Raw genomic sequence first — 18,981 nt, 5'->3', positions numbered from 1 at the left:
AGCAGGTGTGGCATAAATGCCTGATTGTCAACATTTTTATTTTATTTGTTTTTTTTTTACTGCACTCAACATTGTTTCAGTGTCATCTGTCAGCGAGATCTACAGAGCATGAAAGACTGTGACAACATTTTGACAGTCTTTAAAGGTATTTCACAACTAATACCTAAAGGTATTTCATTCATAGCTTTTACAAAACCTATAGCATCTATAGAATATATAGAACCCTTCAAATTTACTAAGAAGTCTATTCATTAGTTCACTCATCAAGTCATGATCCCAGCAGTGGTATGTAACTACTTGAACTGGGACACACAACACTTGCTGACATGATAGATTATACTTCTGGTTTCTACATAAAAACACATGACAAGCTTAATTTAAACAGCATTTCTCCTTAAAGAAAACAGATCATAAGACTGCTTTTGTACACCCAAATAACGGATCATAAAGGGTGGATCTTTTATAAGTTTTGACAAAATCTCTTAAATCTAGAATCACCAGGGTTTAACAAAATAACACAACTGAGAAATAATCTTTTATGACATTTTAATGCCCATATCATTTACAGATGATTTCAAATCAGTGTTATGACATCCAAAACGAGTCAAACTTTCACGAGTAATGTGAAATGAAGGTTTGTAATGTGTAATACTTCAGTGTGCACATTTCTGAACCGCTGGCAGGCATTCAAAATAAAAATAAAAACTCCTGAAAACACATTGAAGTTTTTCAAATTTCATTTAAGATAAAGATTCCCTGAAGTGAGCAGGAGAGAAGCCCTTAATTGTGCCAACCACATACATGTTCACATTTCGCTGGCCATTCAAATGTTTCTTACTTGGTATCAAAAAAGCACATTTATGAACTTTAGTCTGTTGTTCAACTAAAGTAAAAGAGTAAAATGAATTCAAAAGAACACAATAAATAATTCCCATGAGGACTGAAAAAATGAAAATGGTACTTGCAAGTACAACAACTGCTCAATATGATCAAAGTCAGAAGTTTCAATCGAAATGCTGTGTATTATACTTCACAAAAACTTGTCTGAATCAGTATTTCTGACTTGTTGTCCAGTAACAATATCTTAGTGTCAAAACAAATTAAATTTCCTTTAAAATTATACTTAATATAAAACATGTTGTTTTTTTTTTTTACATTACTGATGTTTTAGTTTTAAGCATAAAAAAAATAGCCAATGTGGGAAGAGAAGCTAATTGAAAATGTATTTTGTGAAAACAAGTCTTTTTACATTTTAAAGCTAATTCATTTATTTGTTTTAGGAAATCCATTTGCATTATAAATGTCATTTAAGGTCAACATAAGGTGCGATAAGCTATGCCAGTGCATGTAGAAATGAAATGGCAAGCATATGTTCTACATCTACATCTTTATGACTTTAGAGATGACTTCCACACACTAGACTTTGAAACCACTGACCTGATTATCAAAGCCACCCGGATGTTTGCGTCTTCCTACCTGACCAAAGGGCCGAGTATTAGAAAAGTCTAGAATCGATACAGGCAATGGAAAATTCCACCATCTAAGATCTAGAAGGATGGTTGAACCACAAGAGTGACGGGTTATACAGGTGTGCAATCGTTCGGTTCACGTGCCCTGGTGCTAGATCAAAAGGACAGATCAAAGGAAATCCAGACGGTAAATTCCTAATGCCAAAGCAATCATAAAACAGAACAATAAACCAAATTCAAATCAGGGCCAATTTTAAAATGAATAAAATTGCAGTGCAGTTTAATCCCTAATTTTTTAAGAACATAAAACAAACAATCAAACTTAGTATCAAATGTGAATATTTTACCAACCTTTAATCCTCTTGCATTATTAATAGGTAAAAAAACAAAAACAATAACCAAGTAAAGCATTCAGAGAACATTTGAAGATAACCATCTCTTCATATCATACTCTCAGGTAAAATATCCACAAAGGCGCTGAGGGGGTCTTCAACTTGAAGTCTCCACATTCGTGTTACGCCCTCTGCTGACCATGACTTCAAACTGCAAGTCCAGCCAAACAACCTCATTTTTGGAATGGAGTTTAATAAAGAAGGCAAATCTTTCGAAACAATGAAAGACAAGTGAAACAAAAGTGAAAATAACTTTGTAGCCACCTCATGGGAGCCAAAATAGTTAAGTTCTGTAGCACTCAGATACTTCGGCTCCCATTATCAAAAAGTCTTGTACAAAACAGCTTTGATCCAAAAGGTGGTGTCAACATTCAAACATGAGGTACAATGCTGAAAGTAATGGGGAAAAAGCAAAGGGGAGGCAAACGGATGTGAGAGGGAAAAAAAATGTAGTGTGAATGGAAATTGAAAAAGCAAAGATATCGGGTGTGAGGCAGTCGGTGAGGTCTCCAAGTCTTATGAAAGAAGGTCACTTTAACACTAGAGTGGCTTCAGTGCCATCTTTCTTCTGTAGATAGAGGCCGTGTGTCAGGTGATGTTCTCGACGCAGGTAGGCGTAGAAATAATCTGAAACCAGGAGGATCTGTGATGGTGTAAACACACATGACATCAGTTCATGCAGTTCTGTGAACTAAAACAGTGCTCACTAAATGAACTTTCATTCTGAGGTCAAACGGACAACTCCCAAACTTCTAAAATCTACAAAAAGATGAAATTTGTTCCATGATTGTGAGGTGCACGTTCCTCACGGGTTATGTGGGGTGTGCCAGCTGTCTTGGTTAACCTAATACGGGACTGTTTAACTGAAACTAATACGAGTTAATGAATAATGAAACCTTGTTCCTACATCGATTTTTCCACCCATAATTTGACAGCCAATTAGTTGTAAACACTGTCGTAGCTGAGCCGGTCAAACACCAGAAGCTAGGAGCGGATAACTGCTGCCATCTTTGCAGTTGACCTTCCAAACAACATAAATTTGCATAATGCATAAATGTAATTTTAATTAAATTTTTCATTACATTTTATAGCCATCATCTTTCTGTCATCAGGTTTTGTGTACTACCTCCATGAGTACAGGAAATACCTGGCATGACAGCTTCTGTCATGGCATAATTAATAGAATCTTACTGTACCTTGAGGCTAAGAGGTATAAGAAACCAGTTTTGATTAACTTAAGACTTGTGAGCAAACCAGACAATTTGGCAGCTGTATTTGCTATTGTGTTTAGTTGAAATGGCTTATCAAGACTCTTTACCTGTCCAAAGTTGAAGAGCAATGTGATGGCGTAGTAGAAATTAGAGTTGGCACTGCCAGCGTAAATCCAGAGATGCCAGAGCACAGGAAAGAGAGCGGAGCATGCCAACAGCACGCACGACACCAGAAAGATGTTCCTCAAAACTGAAATAAAGAGAGAAGAAAGAAATAAAGCAAACTCATTTCTACAAAAAGTAAAAAGCTTTTTAGGAGATTTCAGCTTTATCCAGTTAACCGAGTGCATGTCTATGCAGGCTTGCACGGAATCTGCATTGGATGCTTTTGTCTACATATTTCCTCAGAATTTAAATAGCAGTCATTCACAGAAGCCCAACTCCTTGCATTTGCGTCTATTTAAAATTCCGCGAATACATTGTTTTCGGCTGCCAATAGAACTGCAGTGTCCCCTTTTTATCGCATTTTACCATGTTCAATTTTGATTTTCCTATGAAATCTGAAAATAGTACACACATTATTTGTAAAGGTGCTTTGAAAAAGTGCTTAATATATTGAAGAGCACGGGATACACTCCACATTTGGTTAATTCACAAAGAAAAACCCACACAAAAGAAATGAAACGAAATTATATTTTGCTCAATTTACATGATATGCTCTTCTCCATTTTCCCGTTTCAATATCAAATCAGTCAACATGTCTAAATGAAACAGCTACTCACATCGGTAAAGGTGACTCCAGGCTGGCAAAAATGCCATGTAGAGGGCGACATCTCCCACAGTAGGGTACGACTTAAAGATGGAGATGATGGCAATCTGCATGAAGATGAGGAACACTGGATGCTCCCTGTTTGATTGAATCGTTTACCCATAAGAGTGCTATACATGCTAAATAAATACATCGCTCATGTTCAGGTATAATGCAGGACCTACTTGAGTTTGATGGAGAGCGGGATGGTGTAAAAAAAGACATTGATCTGAAAGACGCAGCTGAAGAAGAGACGGAAATGCTCAAACATCTCTGCAAAGAAGTACCAGAAGAGTCCGATGTTTGGAGTCAGGTCAGGAACAGATAATCTGTGGAATACACACACAGTGAATATTTGAATAAGACATTTGTATTTGGAGATAAAGCATGTGGCGTATGACTGCTGACTAACATGAATCCATAGACAGAAGGCATGAAGTCCCAGGAGCCCAGGAGGAAGAAAGAGAGTCCAGTGATCACCACCAGACTGCCCACATATATGAACGCATACTGAAGAGTGAAATACCAGAAACTGCTCCTCCTCGGGTTCACTGGGATATATAACCTCTGAAAGAGACGGAGAGAGATAGAGAGAGATGTTTCATTTTGGCCATCAGAGCAGTGTTTCTTCATGAGTTCAGACTCTCACCTGCAGGAAGAACAGGAGTGCAGGAGCAAACAGGGTCAGAGGATAGATGGACTGATATGTAGCCAAGGCCAGCAATATCCCACTCAACAAGGCACTGCCTGATGAAATCACATACAGTAAACCACAGACAATTATGTTATACTTCATATGATTATAATAAATAACAGTCAAATATGAGCAGCTGATCATTTCTTAATTATTACTCAGATCAAAGACTGCTGATCCTAAATGTGTTTTGGATGATCTTTGTGACACACTTCACATCTGATTATTAATCAACTACATCATAATTAGCATATTAACTACTGTTAAAAAGTTTGGGGTCAGTAAGATTCTCAAAGGTCTCTTATGCTCACCAAGGCTGCATTTATTTGATTAAAATAAAGTAACACTGTAATATTTGGAAAAAATATTACAGTTTAAAATATATATTTTTTTTTATTTGAATATGGTTCAAAATGTAATTTATTCCTGTGATGCAAAGCTGAATCTTCAGCAGTCTTCAGTGTCACGTGATGCTTCAGAAATCATTCTAATATGCTGATTTGCTGCTCAAGAGACATTTCAATTTTTTTGTGGAAACTGATCATCTTTTTCCTTTAAGTGTAAACAGAGAACACTCACCTTTTAATGTACAGAAAATGAAGAGAGCAATAATGGCATTGTTCAGCCCACAAGTTGACTTTGCCACACAAGACAGGATGGTGAAGGGGTTTAACAAATAACTGGAAGACAATTAGGGAAATTAAATGATGCACCTTACTTGTAAGGCTGAGTTTCTTTTATGAAATTAAAAAAGCGATAGCGTGATCTTGATTTAAAGCCAGATCAGAACTTACAACATGGCAACCTTGAGGGGGATATAAAACATTTCCTTCGGAGAGCGGAGGAGCTCCAAACAGTCGGCAGGATACCGGTCCGATTCCAAGGCATATTTCTGTTTTCTAAACTACAAAGCACACAAAGATAAATGTTCATTAATAATACATTTAATAATTTGAAAATATAATGAATTCATATGCTCTAACTTAAGACACATACACAGATATCAACACAAATGTTAGCTATAACTTACCACATCCTTGTTATAGATCTGAACTGAAAGATAAAGAGCCACCGCTGTGATTCCATCTGCTATCTGGAGACATAACGTTACATGAGCATACTTACAAGAAGTGAAATTTACAAAAACACAAACGAACAGTAATAGTTATAAACCATGATATTAATTCACAGCAACCTGGAAAATTTAACAGTAAATCAGATTTGAGATTGTTGCTACCAATTGCCATTTTTGCATGGTCTAATGATATAAGGAAACAAGAAAGACAATCAACAAAATAAGCACTTACCATAAAAACAATCTCTGCATAGTCAACCGTAAAATGAAAGAGGTATATCATAAAGGGTGTCTGGAAGAAATAAAAAAACAACAGCTATTAAACACATCGGAAAAAAAAAAGGTTTGAAAAAAAAAAAAATGACTTACTTCATGAAACACATCTCCTGAGTAAGGCGAGACCCCCAGATCCAACAAGGCAAGACCCTCTACAACTGTTTAATTAAAAAATCAATCATATTATGCATTTAACAGCTAACAAATTTAAGGACATTTCTCTCTAAATACACAAGTCATTTTATTCAAGGCAGCGAAGTGAACACTACTGTAACTGAAACAGATCTGTAAAGTTCCCTCTCGAGGCGGTAACTCAACATTACGTCAGCTAAGACGTATATGGGAACTCTTCCCTTCTCCACTTTCACTGAAATCTTATTGGCTAACGCCAGCTGGGGACAGCTGGCCAATTGACGCGAAGCATGCAAATACTGGCGGGTAAGCGTGCAGTATAAAATGCATGGGCGCGAAAATTACGTTAGAATCTCTTTCTTCACGCTAGAAGTCTTATCTAAGTCATCGTGGAAGTTGCAATAGAGGACTACTCACCCTGTTTTTCCTCTCCGCATCCGATGGCTGCTAATGCTAGATTCGGACCTTCACCAGTTCTGTGTGACCTGCCTGGGATTCTCAGACGGACCACACTTGCGCCCACTGTACCGAGCTGCCAGTGCGCGCCCTCAGAGCCAGAGTGGCTCGGAGGACGGCGGGAATGAGGCCCACTGCCGCCAGCGAGCCGCTGGTGGGCCCTCCCCCGCCCGAAGACGAGTTTGACGTCGGCGTGGTGGACTATAGCTTCCGCGAACTAAGTCCTCTTCGGAGCTGGCGAGGAGAACGACTCCATGTCGCTTCGACGTCGAAAAAGGTTTGGGCCTCTCAGTGGGACCGCCCCGACCAAGAGGGCCCTGAGACCTCCAGGAGAAGCTCGTCAGGGTCTTCGGAAAGGTCGTCACGGAGCTGAGTCTCGTTTGCAACGCACATGACGAGCCTGTGATAGGTAACTAGACTCGTGGCTCCTCCAGTCGAGCTGCTACCAGATGGCATTTAGGCATGCAAGAGCTCGTGGTGAAATCGTGGGCTGCACCCCAATCGGCGCGCACCCACTCTGCTACGAAGGCCATATCACGCACGTGGACGGGACGGAAACCCTCCCCCCCCCGTCTAGGAGACTGTTACCACACACCTGTGCTCGTCTCCCTCTGCTTTTGGTCCGGACCACAGTCTAGAAAGAGCGAGTGCAGCTTCTGCTCTTCATGCCAGGGCAATACTCAAGGTGTTTCAGGCAAACGGCGGCACAGTAGCGCTGACGTCATCAGGATCTGCACGCGGCAACTGATCTCGCGCTGATTGCTACTAAGCGCTCTGCTCAGCTGTTTCACGGAGCTCATGGTCATCTTTACAGGCACCTATGGCTTACCCTAGCTGTCCTGAAAGACGCAGACCGTAGGCCGCTCCTAAACGTTCCAGTTGCTCCCTCCGGCCTCTTTGGTGACGTCATGGAGCTATTCTCAGAGACGCAGAAAGCGCGCCAAAGTATGAGCCATGTGATACCCCGTCGCTCACCCCAGTCTTCTCTGCGAGATTCTTATGCACCGGGTCAGGCTCTAAAACCAGCTAAAATAACCCGCTGTGGCACCCCGCTCTGAATCGGACGCTCGTTTCTGCCAAAACCAGCAGTGGTAAGAGCCTTGAAGGTAACGTCAGGGTCAGTTGAGGATCTCGCGCCGCGAGAGAGCCAGCGCGCCATACGAGCCGTCTCCCTGACGGTGAAAGAGTGAGTGAGCGGGAGGCCCCGCCCCCAAGCGCCATGTTCATATGCATCATGTCCCCCATTTCCTTCGGGCGACGATTGCTATGTCTGTTTGAATGCTGTTTGTGTGAGTTCCACAATAAAAGCATGTTACTATCAACTAAAGAGCTTTACTTCCTCTTACACTCATCTCTGTGTCACTCGCCCTGTCTCAGAACAGTGCAGAGCCACAACCCATGATTATACTGGCCTCGCGAGAGTGCCAACACCACATGAACACGGTGTCACCCTCAATGTTCAGATGCATCATGTCCCCCATGTTTCTTCGGGCGACGATTGCTATATGTCTGTTTGAATGCTGTTTGTGTGAGTTCCACAATAAAAGCATGTTACTATCAACTAAAGAGCTTTACTTCCTCTTACACTCATCTCTGTGTCACTCGCCCTGTCTCAGAACAGTGCAGAGCCACAACCCATGATTATACTGGCCTCGCGAGAGTGCCAACACCACATGAACACGGTGTCACCCTCAATGCTCGGATGCATCATGTCCCCCATGTTTCTTCGGGCGACGATTGCTATATGTCTGTTTGAATGCTGTTTGTGTGAGTTCCACAATAAAAGCATGTTACAATCAACAAAAGAGCTTTACTTCCTCTTACACTCATCTCTGTGTCACTCGCCCTGTCTCAGAACAGTGCAGAGCCACAACCGATTATTATAATGGCCTCGCGAAGGAGCGAGAGTGCCAACACCACAAAGACATATGCATCATGTCCCCCACATCACTATGGGTGACAATTGCTATATTTGTTTAAATGATGTTTTTGTGAGTAAAAATTGTACTAAGGAAGCATATATACAAATTCTTGCACCCAACGTTGTGTCACTCGCCCTGTCTCAAACAGCGCAGAGCCACAGTCCATGATTATAATGGCCTCACGATGGCGCAAGAGTGTCACACCATGGCCCGCCCTCCCGCCAGTGCTTCCAGCCTCGCGGGGGCGGGGCCCTGATTAAAAGAAGCCATCAGTGGCTGTAGACGTAACGCGTCCGCCGTGTCATCTCATGGACGGTAAGAGGGCTATCCCGGGCGTTTCACCGTGGATACTGGGAATAATTCACGACGGATATTCTCTCCAATTCAAACGCAGACCTCCCCGCTTCAATGGCGTGGTCCCGTCACTGACTTTGCCCCAAAACCGTCCTGTTCTGCGACAGGAAGTTCTCAGTCTGCTCGAGAGAGAGCGATAGAGCGAAATTTCCCCTCAGATCGAGCGGAATGCGCATGTTGAATTATCTGGACGATTGGCTGATTTTAGCCCACTCAAGAGATGTGCTATCAGTCACGTGGAAACAATGCTTCGCCGTTTGGATACGCTGGGACTGCGTGTGAATATGCAGAAGAGCGTGTTTTTACGAGTCGGACTGTAACATATCTGGGAATATGTTTGGACTCGATGGCGATACAAGCCCATCTCTCTCTAGAGCATTTCATCGACTCTGCGCTGTTTCTGACTGGGCAGGTCGTGTGCACTGAGGGAATTTCAGAGGCTTCTGGGACTGATGGCGGCGGCTTCTTCAGTGTGCCATCTGGGTCTGCTACATTGCGGCCGCTACAGTTTTGGCTATAACTCGAGTTCCGCCGAGGGCGTGGTCTTCGGTCCACAAGCACTTACGGTCATTCACAGTTGCGTCAGCACTCTGAGACCGTGGAACAGCCCGGATATGTTCAGCCCAGGAGTTCTTTTCTCTGCGAATCTAGGCTGGGGAGCAGTGCGTCTGGGCCTGTGGTCGGAGTCACAGAGAAGGTGACACATAAACCGTTTGGAATAATGGAAGCGGTGTCCTAATATCCCTGCAAGCCTTTCGGTCGAGATTGGAGCGGAAACATGTACTGATTCAAACCGACAACACGTCTGTGGTCTCGTACATAAATCGCCAGGACGGCGTGCGCTCCAGAGCTCTATTCAAACAGGCAGCGAGTTTCCTGTTGTGGGCGGACCGACACTTAATCTCCATAGGAGCGTCGCACATCCCCGGTACTTTGGACCGTGGAGTGAGCATGCTTTTGAGGAACGGGATTCCTCAAGGAGATGTTGGCTTCACCCAAGATCAGATCTAATGATTTGGGAGGGAGGAAGTGGATTTGTTGCCACGAGCGAGAACACGTTTGCTATCTCACTCCCCCTGCTGGGAGATGCTCTGACATCGCGCTGGCCGGAAGCCAGGCTTACACATTCCCTCCTGTGAAGATTCTGCCGGTGTTGTGCAAAATCAGGGAGGAGAAAGCATCAGTTATACTCGTGGCCCCGAACTGGCCGAATCAGCCCTGGTTCGCGGACCTGAGAGAGTTACTGATGGCTCCCCCATGGCGAATCCCCCTCAAGCAGGACCTGCTGTCTCAGGCGAATGGCACAATATAGCACCCCAGCCCCGAGCTGTGGAACCTTCATGTGTGGCCGCTGCGGGGACCCTAATGAGCGGGACTCTCTGCACTGACGAGTGCTAAACACACTTACTGAGACGCGAGCATCATCAAACATTCGCTGCTACGCGCAGAAGTGGTGAGTTTTCACAAAATGGTGCGAGAACATTTATATTGACCCGGGGACCTGTTCCGTGTCGGATGTTTTGCGCTTTCTACAGCACAGTTGGATAGCGGGAGTTTGATACCATCCACGCTGAAGGTGTATGTGACCGCTATTGCCGCTTTCGTTCCCCGGTTACGGGTAAACGATCGGTAAGCACGCTCTGGTATTCAGTTTTCTCAGGGGAGCAAGTCGATTGTGTACTTCATGGCCGCCCTCCGTGCCGCCGTGGGATTTCGCTCTAGTTTTGAGGGCTCTATCTCTTATTACCGTTCGAGCCATTAGCTTCGATTGTGGTTAAGGAGCTTCCCTGAAGACTGCCTTGCCTCTTGCTCTCGCCTCAGCGAAGTGCCTTGGAGAATTCGTGAGTGTTTGGTGAACGATATTGCATTGGTTTCGGGCCTGGCGACTGTAATGTCATTCTCCGGCCGAGACCGGGTTTCGTTTCTAAGTCACTCTATACACCGTTTTGTTTCCCTGCCCGCCTTATCTGTTGAGCCGTCAGCCTCGCGTGACGCTGATGCTCAGAGCGCCAGGACCCTGGTTTTACGGATGTATATGAATTGCTCGGCCGCCTTTCGTCAGTCGGACCAGCTGTTCGTGTGCTTGGTGGATGTAATAAGGGACGTGCTGTTTCTAAACAGAGACTTTCTCACTGGATCGTGGACGCTATCAAATGCCAGGGGAAGGATTACCCCCTCAACATCAGAGCTCATTCTGCGAGGACATTATATATGCTTCCTGATGGGCCTGGTCTAGAGGTATGTCTGTCCAGTATTTATGTTTTGCTGCTGGCTGGTCTTCCCAGAACACAATCGCCAGGTTTTACAAGCTGGATGTACCCTCTGTAGCGTCACATGTTTTTCGGTGAGTTAAATTTTTATTCATTAAAGCTGTTATAACCAGCTATACAGTGGTTACCATGGCTGCTAACTCTGTGTTATGGTTTAAATGGTTTATGCAGCAGTCACCGCAAACGCCGTCGACTCTGTTTAACTCTCATGCTTGAGTGCTTATTGCTTTGTGTCTGCCCTGGTTAGTGCAGATTTCGATATGTTGCTTGAAGTTATGCATATTTTGTTAGGGTCGGAGCAGATGTCTCATTGGCCTAGTTCCGCCTATCAGATGCAAGCACTCTTAGCGACACGGCCATTGGCTAGAACTGTACTGCTTGTGTGAGGGTGATTGACTCCGTTCAGGGCTTATCTTCACTGCTCTCACGGCGGGATTTTATACAGTTCCCATATACGTCTTAGCTGACGTAATGTTGAGTTACCGCCTCGAGAGGGAACGTCTCCGGTTACTATCGTAACCTCGGTTCCCTGAGAGGCGGGAACGAGACATTACGTTAGCCGCCGTGGTCGCTGTTTGATCAGCTGTGCTAGCGTTCAGTCGTGATTCTGACGTAATTTTCGCGCCCATGCATTTTATACTGCACGCTTACCCGCCAGTATTTGCATGCTTCGCGTCAATTGGCCAGCTGTCCCCAGCTGGCGTTAGCCAATAAGATTTCAGTGAAAGTGGAGAAGGGAAGAGTTCCCATATACGTCTTAGCTGACGTAATGTCTCGTTCCCGCCTCTCAGGGAACCGAGGTTACGATAGTAACCGGAGACGTTTTCCCTACTGAAACAATGCACCAAAATCACATCACTTCATAGAATGAACTCCAGTTTATCTCATATTTGTCAGACTGTATAAATATAACAAGGATGTTAGATGTAACATGGATCTGATGTAAAATCAAACTTAAAAACAATCTGCATTAATGCAATCCATTCAATACAAGACATACAGTAAATAGATATTAAGCTGTGTGCCACAACAGGCTGTGGAGAACAAATCTGTGTATTCCATTGATGCTGAATATTTAAAATCAGATATACAAGTAAACAATAATGTAACTAACAATAAAGCATGAAAACATCATTTGCTGAAAATATATTACATGCATAAACTGACAGCTCAGCAATGCTGCCATACATTACATACCATCGGTATACAGCATTCCCAAAAAGAAAAAATACATAATCATACCTCGTTTCCAAGCATTCAAAGGGGACACCACCTCGACCCTCTCTGAAATTATTTCTGCCAAACTGGATCGGAATAAAACGGCTCTTATTGTAACAGCTACTATCAGCAGTAGGGTTAAAGGAGCCGCCATTTTTGTCGCGAGGAAGAAGCTGTCAGCGCGATGCACTCTGGGAAACGAAGTTCACCGTCACCTTCTCTAACGTTCATAAAGGAGAAAATGGGAGCTTTAGATAGTTTAATGGAAATTACAGTTCGGAATGCATGAGAACAAATGAAAGCTTCCACATACTGTATCATAGTCCTTGTGTGAACTCATTTAACAATACAGCGAAATACAGTGAGCAAAACATGACTCTGTGTGTGTGTGTGTGTGTGTGTGTGTGTGTGTGTGTGTGTGTGTGTCCTATTTTGGCCAATCATGTTATTCGCTGGTCTGTAAGATTTCATATTTCATTACAGTAATTCTTTATAATGTTCTCCACTGGCTCCACAGTTTTTGATTTCCTTTTTCAATGCATTTTATTGTTGTTTTGGTATTATTTTAGCAAGTAAGTTGCTAAATGATTTGTAGCTTTTAATGTCCAAACAAAATGCAACGATAAAGAATTTATTAACGGACCTTCTCACCACTTCTCAAAAGTGTTAGGTTAAATTAAAATAATAGCTTTTCATAAAGAAATGATCATAAAGTTTTCATTTGTCACGTGGGCTGGTTTGTAAGGATGGTGTATCGCATATACAGAGCAGGGTGAACATTAATCAGAACATTTTATTTCGTTTTCTACACAAAGCCAAGTTTTTTGTGAGGATGAATGACTACAGATGGACACTTTTACTAAAATGTGGAACAGGATTCGAAACCGACCACAAGATGGCAGTGGTTGAACCCTCAATAGCTCCTGTTTATAAACCAATAATAGCCCAAGATAGTAAACGAGTTTCTTGTATTGCCCAAGAACACACCCGAACTCCCCTTAAGCTTGTAAAACTAATTTTGTTCACATGCACTCCAGCTTTATGTCCCATTACAGTCCTTCTAAACATATCAAGGACATGCTGACCCAGAAGGATCCCTATTACATAGCCAAAGAAACATTTATGGATACGATGTCACATTATGGAGAACCCGTGTGCGTATAATATGACACATCAGCCAGTGAAGGCTAAATGGAGCTGATGGGGAGAAGATGACTAGAGCGTGTGTCAGAGGATTACTGAGTGTGTGTGTCATAAACCAGAGAATCAGGTCATTTAAAGATGCCACTATGAGCTTGATTCACACAGGATCATGAGGGTCTCAGCTGGAGAAGCTGCAAAGTTCAAGGTCTGAACCAAGAGGGATGATGTTGGTCTGGGGATGTAATGAAGTCAGGGAGGAGAGCGCATTAAATCCTTCCCCCCAGACACAGTCTGCCCCTGTTTCTCGCTCTGGGCAGGGCTGGAACGGGCCGGTGAGTGGATAAAGATTATCGAGCAACCGTGTTGACCGACACTGGCTCACCCTTCTGAAGAGCAGCCAAAGCACCAAGCCAGGTAACAGCATGTGGAGAGAAGCTGAGCAGCGAGTCTGTGAGATGTGGATAGAGAGGGATTCGAAATGAGAAAGTTCAGGATGAGAAGAGTGACCTTAGAAAGAGCAAGAAATAAGAAAGTGTGACTGAAATACGTTTTTAATCTAGCACGCTGAGCTTCGTGTTCTGGGTGAGATTGACTTTCTTTTTATTTGGAGTCCCAGAGACCCCAATTAATCTATAATTTGACTTTCAAATTTTTTTTTATGTTCCTCTGAGCTAATCCAAAGACAACAGACAGATATTGAAGCTTTAGCCTTTTTTTTGTATCATCTAATAGGCATGCATTTTATCTTTATATGATTATTACCTATATAATATAAATATAATTTCTGTTTGGACTTAAGTTGAACTTGTAATGAGCAGGTCAATTTGCATTTATTCATATTTTAAATAGTGATATTGGTTTATTGTTAAGCAATAGACCTTAATCAGGTTTGGTGCATTATTTGCACGCATCTTGTTCACAACTCACAGCTTTCAAATCTGTTTTTGTCTAGTATTTTTTCAGAAATGTTTTTGTCGACTGGATAATCGTTATGTTGTAAAACAATAGTACAGGCTATTGAACGTACTGTACTCATATCCCTCACAGCCTTCTTTTCATTCCTGTCAAAAAATTAAATATGGCACTACCCTGACTAAAGTGTTTAGCCGAATGCAATTTAATCACTGTTTTAAACTCCTGGTAATGCAGTATTTCTAAAAATCTGTCAGTAGAATGTGCAACAATAATTTGTCCTCCACATTCAGGTTGAAAAGCCTCCGCAAAAGTGGATGTCAGCTGCAAACTCAATTCAAGTCTGTCTCTATTCAGGTATAAAACGCCCACTTTTCATGATCCAGCAGCTCCTGTGGGTAAAATCTACATTTCTTCTGTTTCACTGAAAAATGCATCAGATTGTGGAAATCAAATAGAATGTGATTGGATCCCATGATGACTTCTGATACATACACATATTTAATTTATTGGGTTCAAAGTGAGTTGTCAGTGTTTCCTGTGGTCGTATCATTCACTGAGTTACTGACAGCTGCCTATAACATTATCAACCAACTCAAGCCTCAAACTTTAAAATGTTTGCTGCAACCCTGAAAAGGATTCTTTGAAAGGATGAAAAGCGTTACACCAGAAGCAGAAGTCAGACAGCTATCAAAGGCTGTGCTCACCTTTCAAACCCCTGTCTGTGATGTTTCCTCTATTCTCTTGCTTTTAATTCAACAGGAGTCTCTTTCTGTTTGACTGAGGATAACTTATTCCATCCCGCCTGAAACTCTGTATGTCTTTCTCTCACTGAATCTCAATTTTCTGGCTTGCTGAGAGAAGTCTTAGCGTCTAATAGTTTGTGAAGATCAGCAAGTAAAAACCTGGCATATGATGTGTGCTCATAAATCAAGGTGCCAGTGTTTTACACTCAGTCAGAGATATTCAAGTTGACTTTGAACATGGGATTTTTATTGACAGAATGAATAATATCCAGAAGAACAAGGTAATCATGCAACAATCAATTTCAGCTTTTATAATAAACCTTAGTTTCTCATAACAAATTAAAAAGATCCATTTATTCAATCCCCTTTTCTGGGCAGAGTCTCCTAGAACTTGATTTAATATTTATTATTTTATTTGATATTAAATTGACTTTATTATTTATTACCTTTAATAATTTGCTTGATTTAGGCAGCAAAATTAGAAACAAAATTCATTCAAATTTAATCCTGTCTCGCAGGCATGAATTAACATAGAAACAAACTTCACCTGTTCAGATTCTGTCGTTGACCTCAGGGCTCTGCACTGTCGCAGATACTCTGCACATACAATTAAATTCATGTTATTGCCAGTATAGGTCAAAATCATGCTATGCCTAAGAAAAAATGGGGTTTTAAAATGGGATTTTGCATGAAGGAAGAACAGAGTGCAGATAACGGTCAGCAGAAAAGTGTTTTTAGGCAGCTGCACAAATATCTTTTATCATCAAACTTTGGCCCAGGAGATGCAAGTAATCATAATGCTGAAGGAAAAGCCTACTTCCCAAATGAGATGTGTCAACAACAACTGTGGTAGTCCACCAGGATATCTATCTCCAACTCTGATCTCTAATATTACAGGGACGACCAGGGATTTAGTGACCCAGTGTTATAGACAATGCCAGTAGTGGTGATGTGAGAAATATACTGATGTACACTACATCTAACAAAAGTCTGAGGTCAGTACTTAAAAACAGTGTTTCTTGAGCAGCAACTCAGCATATTAAAATGATTTCTGAAGGATCATATGACACTGAAGACCAGAGTAATGATGCTGAAATTCAGCTTTGCCATCACAGGAAGAAATTTAATTTAAATGTATATTTTAAAAAATCAATTATTTCAAATATAAATATGTATATATATTTTTTTCACAATATTTGTATTTTTACTATAACTGTCACTAACTAACTAACTAACTAACTAACTAACTAACTAACTAACTAACTAACTTGTGACATGTAGAGAGAATTAAAGTAAATTTAGACTTGTTGTTATTTAGATAGTAGTAGTAGCATAATTATATACAGACCATGCTTCCACATAATTTTTGTAAGAGAAATAAAGAGCAGGTAGAGTAAATAAACACTGTCAAGTCAAATCATTGTCCCTGTAAACATTTTTACAGAATCTTAAATATGAATTATATAGATCCTTATCCATACAGCTTCTTGACATTACAGTTCTGTAAACCACTGGCCATAAATTGTGAGTGCAGTGGGATTCATGAGGTTCTGGCAAGGGTCTTCATTCACTAAACACTGAGACATTGATGATTCAGAGTTCAAGGAACATGATAACCTGATTACATTTCCAGAAGTGATCGCGGACTGAATTAGGATTAGCCTACCAGCTTTAAATATTACCTTTTACCTCTACCTTTACTGTCATACACTCTTAAAGAAAGTTACAAGCCTATTTAATGTGTATTTGTACATTTAAATTATTAATATACCTTTGTGGTACTAATATGTACATGTTAGAGATAAATGGTACAAAAATTGTACAAGGTGCACTCCCTAAGAATTTTTAGGAGGCATCACGTTTTAATGGGACAGCCAGCCCAATAGGCCAGACTATTGAGCTATGATGTGACTGTGTAAGAATGGTTTATACTAATTATTATGAATAATAAATCCATTGATTGAACATTGGTGTCTTTTATCATACTGCAGTAATCCACAAAGGCCATGTGCACAATGATTGTACCTCAGACTGTGTCTAAGGACACCCCTACCCATGGTAAAATCACTGTAACACACAGCCTCGAGTGGCTGATTGCTTTAATAACCTGATGGCACTATGGCTGCCGCAGTTGCTCTGTTCACAGGGAGTTTTCAGAATGCACCGTGGCAGGACAGCACGGTTAATGTCTCCTGTTCATTTTTCTTCGTAATAGAACTGTCAGTGGGAGACACGTGGCAAAAAGTAGCGCTCTGGCTCAATAGGAACAGAGTTTCTGCACGTTGTGGGGGAAAAACTAGACACCTGCTGATTGGGGGGAAATGAAATTCACACCGCCTGCCAAGCACCGGGGCGATTCATCACCTCTAAACTGTTCTGCCGCGGCTGGTGTGGAATAATTCACCGTTGGGCGACAGGTCAGGCCACGACGGGAGTGATCACACCTGCCCTCTGCTCCTGACGTGCGTCAAACACCCGAGAGACACACTGACGGGTGTGCCCTGTCTGGAGCGATGGTATACTCCAGTTAACCCTATTAGCACTAAAGACCCATGACCCCAGTGATGGAGGAATTAGCTAGAGCCTCATAACGAGACTGATAACAAGTTTATTTACTAAACCTTACAATAAATTTAAATTATGAATTCATATTTAAGAATTGTATATGCTTAGACTTCAAACTTAGAACGTAGTAAACTAAATATGGTGCCAGTGTGAAAAACTATTATTTGCAATAAAAAATGTAACTTCTAATAAAACGTTTTTTATTTATCGATGTTGTTCTTATCTTATTCTCAAAAGACGGTCAAATAAAACATTTCTCTCACCTGCATGACCATGCAAAAGAACATCATATAGAGCCAAAGCGCGTTGCCAGAAGTGTCGCAATGGCACCATATTTTCACGCTCAACTTTGCATGTGGGGACGCGTTAAAATTGGTTTGAAGATTTGAACACCTGCTGGAAGGGACTGAAAATCCATAAAACATAAGTTAATATGGATATTATATCACTTGAGTTTTATTTACGACTTCTTTAAGATAGCTGGTGTTTAGTTATCTGAGCTCCAGCTGAAAAATACAATTTGGGTTGTACGAGGGAAACCATGACAGAAGATTAGGAGAAAGCACTTAAAAGTAGTATTAAGTTGTATGCAACCTTGAGGTGAAATCCGAGGATTGGCACAGTTTTTGATAGGTTATGGCTGCCTTCGTTTGAGTTGGAATTTTAATTAATTAAATTATAAATGCATCACTTTTGTTTTTGCTCCCATTTTTCATGAGGTGAACACAAAAGGCCTATTTCTCTATAATATTGTTCACAAATCTGTCTAAAGCTGTGTTAGTGAGCACTTCTCCTTTGCCGAGATAATCCGTCCACCTCACAGGTGTGTCATATCAAGATGCTGATTAGACAGCATGATTACTGCATAGGTGTGCCTTAGGCTGACCACAATAAAAGACCACACTAAAATGTGCAGTCACACAGATGTCACAAGTTTTGAGGAAGCGTTTTGCAGGAACGTCCACCAGAGCTGTTGCCTGTGAATTGAATGTTAATTTATCTTCCATAAGCCGTCTCCAAAGGCATTTCAGAGAATCTGGCAGTACATCCAACCAGCCTCACAACCGCCGACCATGTGTAACCAGCCTAGGACCTCCACATCCAGCATCTTTACCTCCAAGATCGTCTGAGACCAGCCACACGGACAACTGCTGCAACAATCGGTTTGCATAACCAAAGAATTTCTTCACAATCTGTCAGAAACTATTTCAGTGGACAAATGCTCACATTCAATGGCGTCTGGCACTTTGGAGTGGTGTTCTCTTCACGGATGAATCTCAGAGTTATGGTATCGGCAGGCATATGTTATGGACAATGAACACAGGTGCATTTTATTGA

General features: G+C 41.7%; 1 protein-coding gene across 1 annotated transcript; it reads right to left on the bottom strand.

The window, feature by feature from the left end:
* Positions 1–516: 516 nt before the first annotated feature.
* LOC127960093 (phosphatidylinositol glycan anchor biosynthesis class U protein) lies at positions 517–12,494 on the bottom strand. Its single transcript, XM_052559643.1, has 12 exons — positions 12,302–12,494; positions 6,019–6,083; positions 5,882–5,941; positions 5,605–5,667; positions 5,369–5,478; positions 5,154–5,254; positions 4,530–4,627; positions 4,293–4,447; positions 4,066–4,209; positions 3,855–3,979; positions 3,180–3,322; positions 517–2,504 (listed from the first exon to the last, which is right to left on the bottom strand). Exons 1-12 carry the CDS (start codon positions 12,429–12,431, stop codon positions 2,391–2,393), a joined length of 1,308 nt encoding a protein of 435 aa, XP_052415603.1. The 5' UTR covers positions 12,432–12,494; the 3' UTR covers positions 517–2,390.
* Positions 12,495–18,981: the final 6,487 nt, after the last annotated feature.

Source organism: Carassius gibelio, chromosome B6 (assembly GCF_023724105.1).
Source record: "Carassius gibelio isolate Cgi1373 ecotype wild population from Czech Republic chromosome B6, carGib1.2-hapl.c, whole genome shotgun sequence".
NCBI lineage: Eukaryota > Metazoa > Chordata > Actinopteri > Cypriniformes > Cyprinidae > Carassius > Carassius gibelio.
This window is presented reverse-complemented; position numbering and strand designations above follow the sequence as displayed.

Bases quoted from the DNA above. Each gene is read 5' to 3' on its own strand.
- LOC127960093 (XM_052559643.1), bottom strand. From the start codon at position 12,431: ATGGCGGCTCCTTTAACCCTACTGCTGATAGTAGCTGTTACAATAAGA. The intron at 5,255-5,368 runs GTAAGTTCTGAT...ATTGTCTTCCAG, and splicing joins CCCCTCAAGGTTGCCATGTT to TTATTTGTTAAACCCCTTCA. The intron at 4,448-4,529 runs GTGAGAGTCTGA...CGTCTCTTTCAG, and splicing joins CACTCCTGTTCTTCCTGCAG to AGGTTATATATCCCAGTGAA.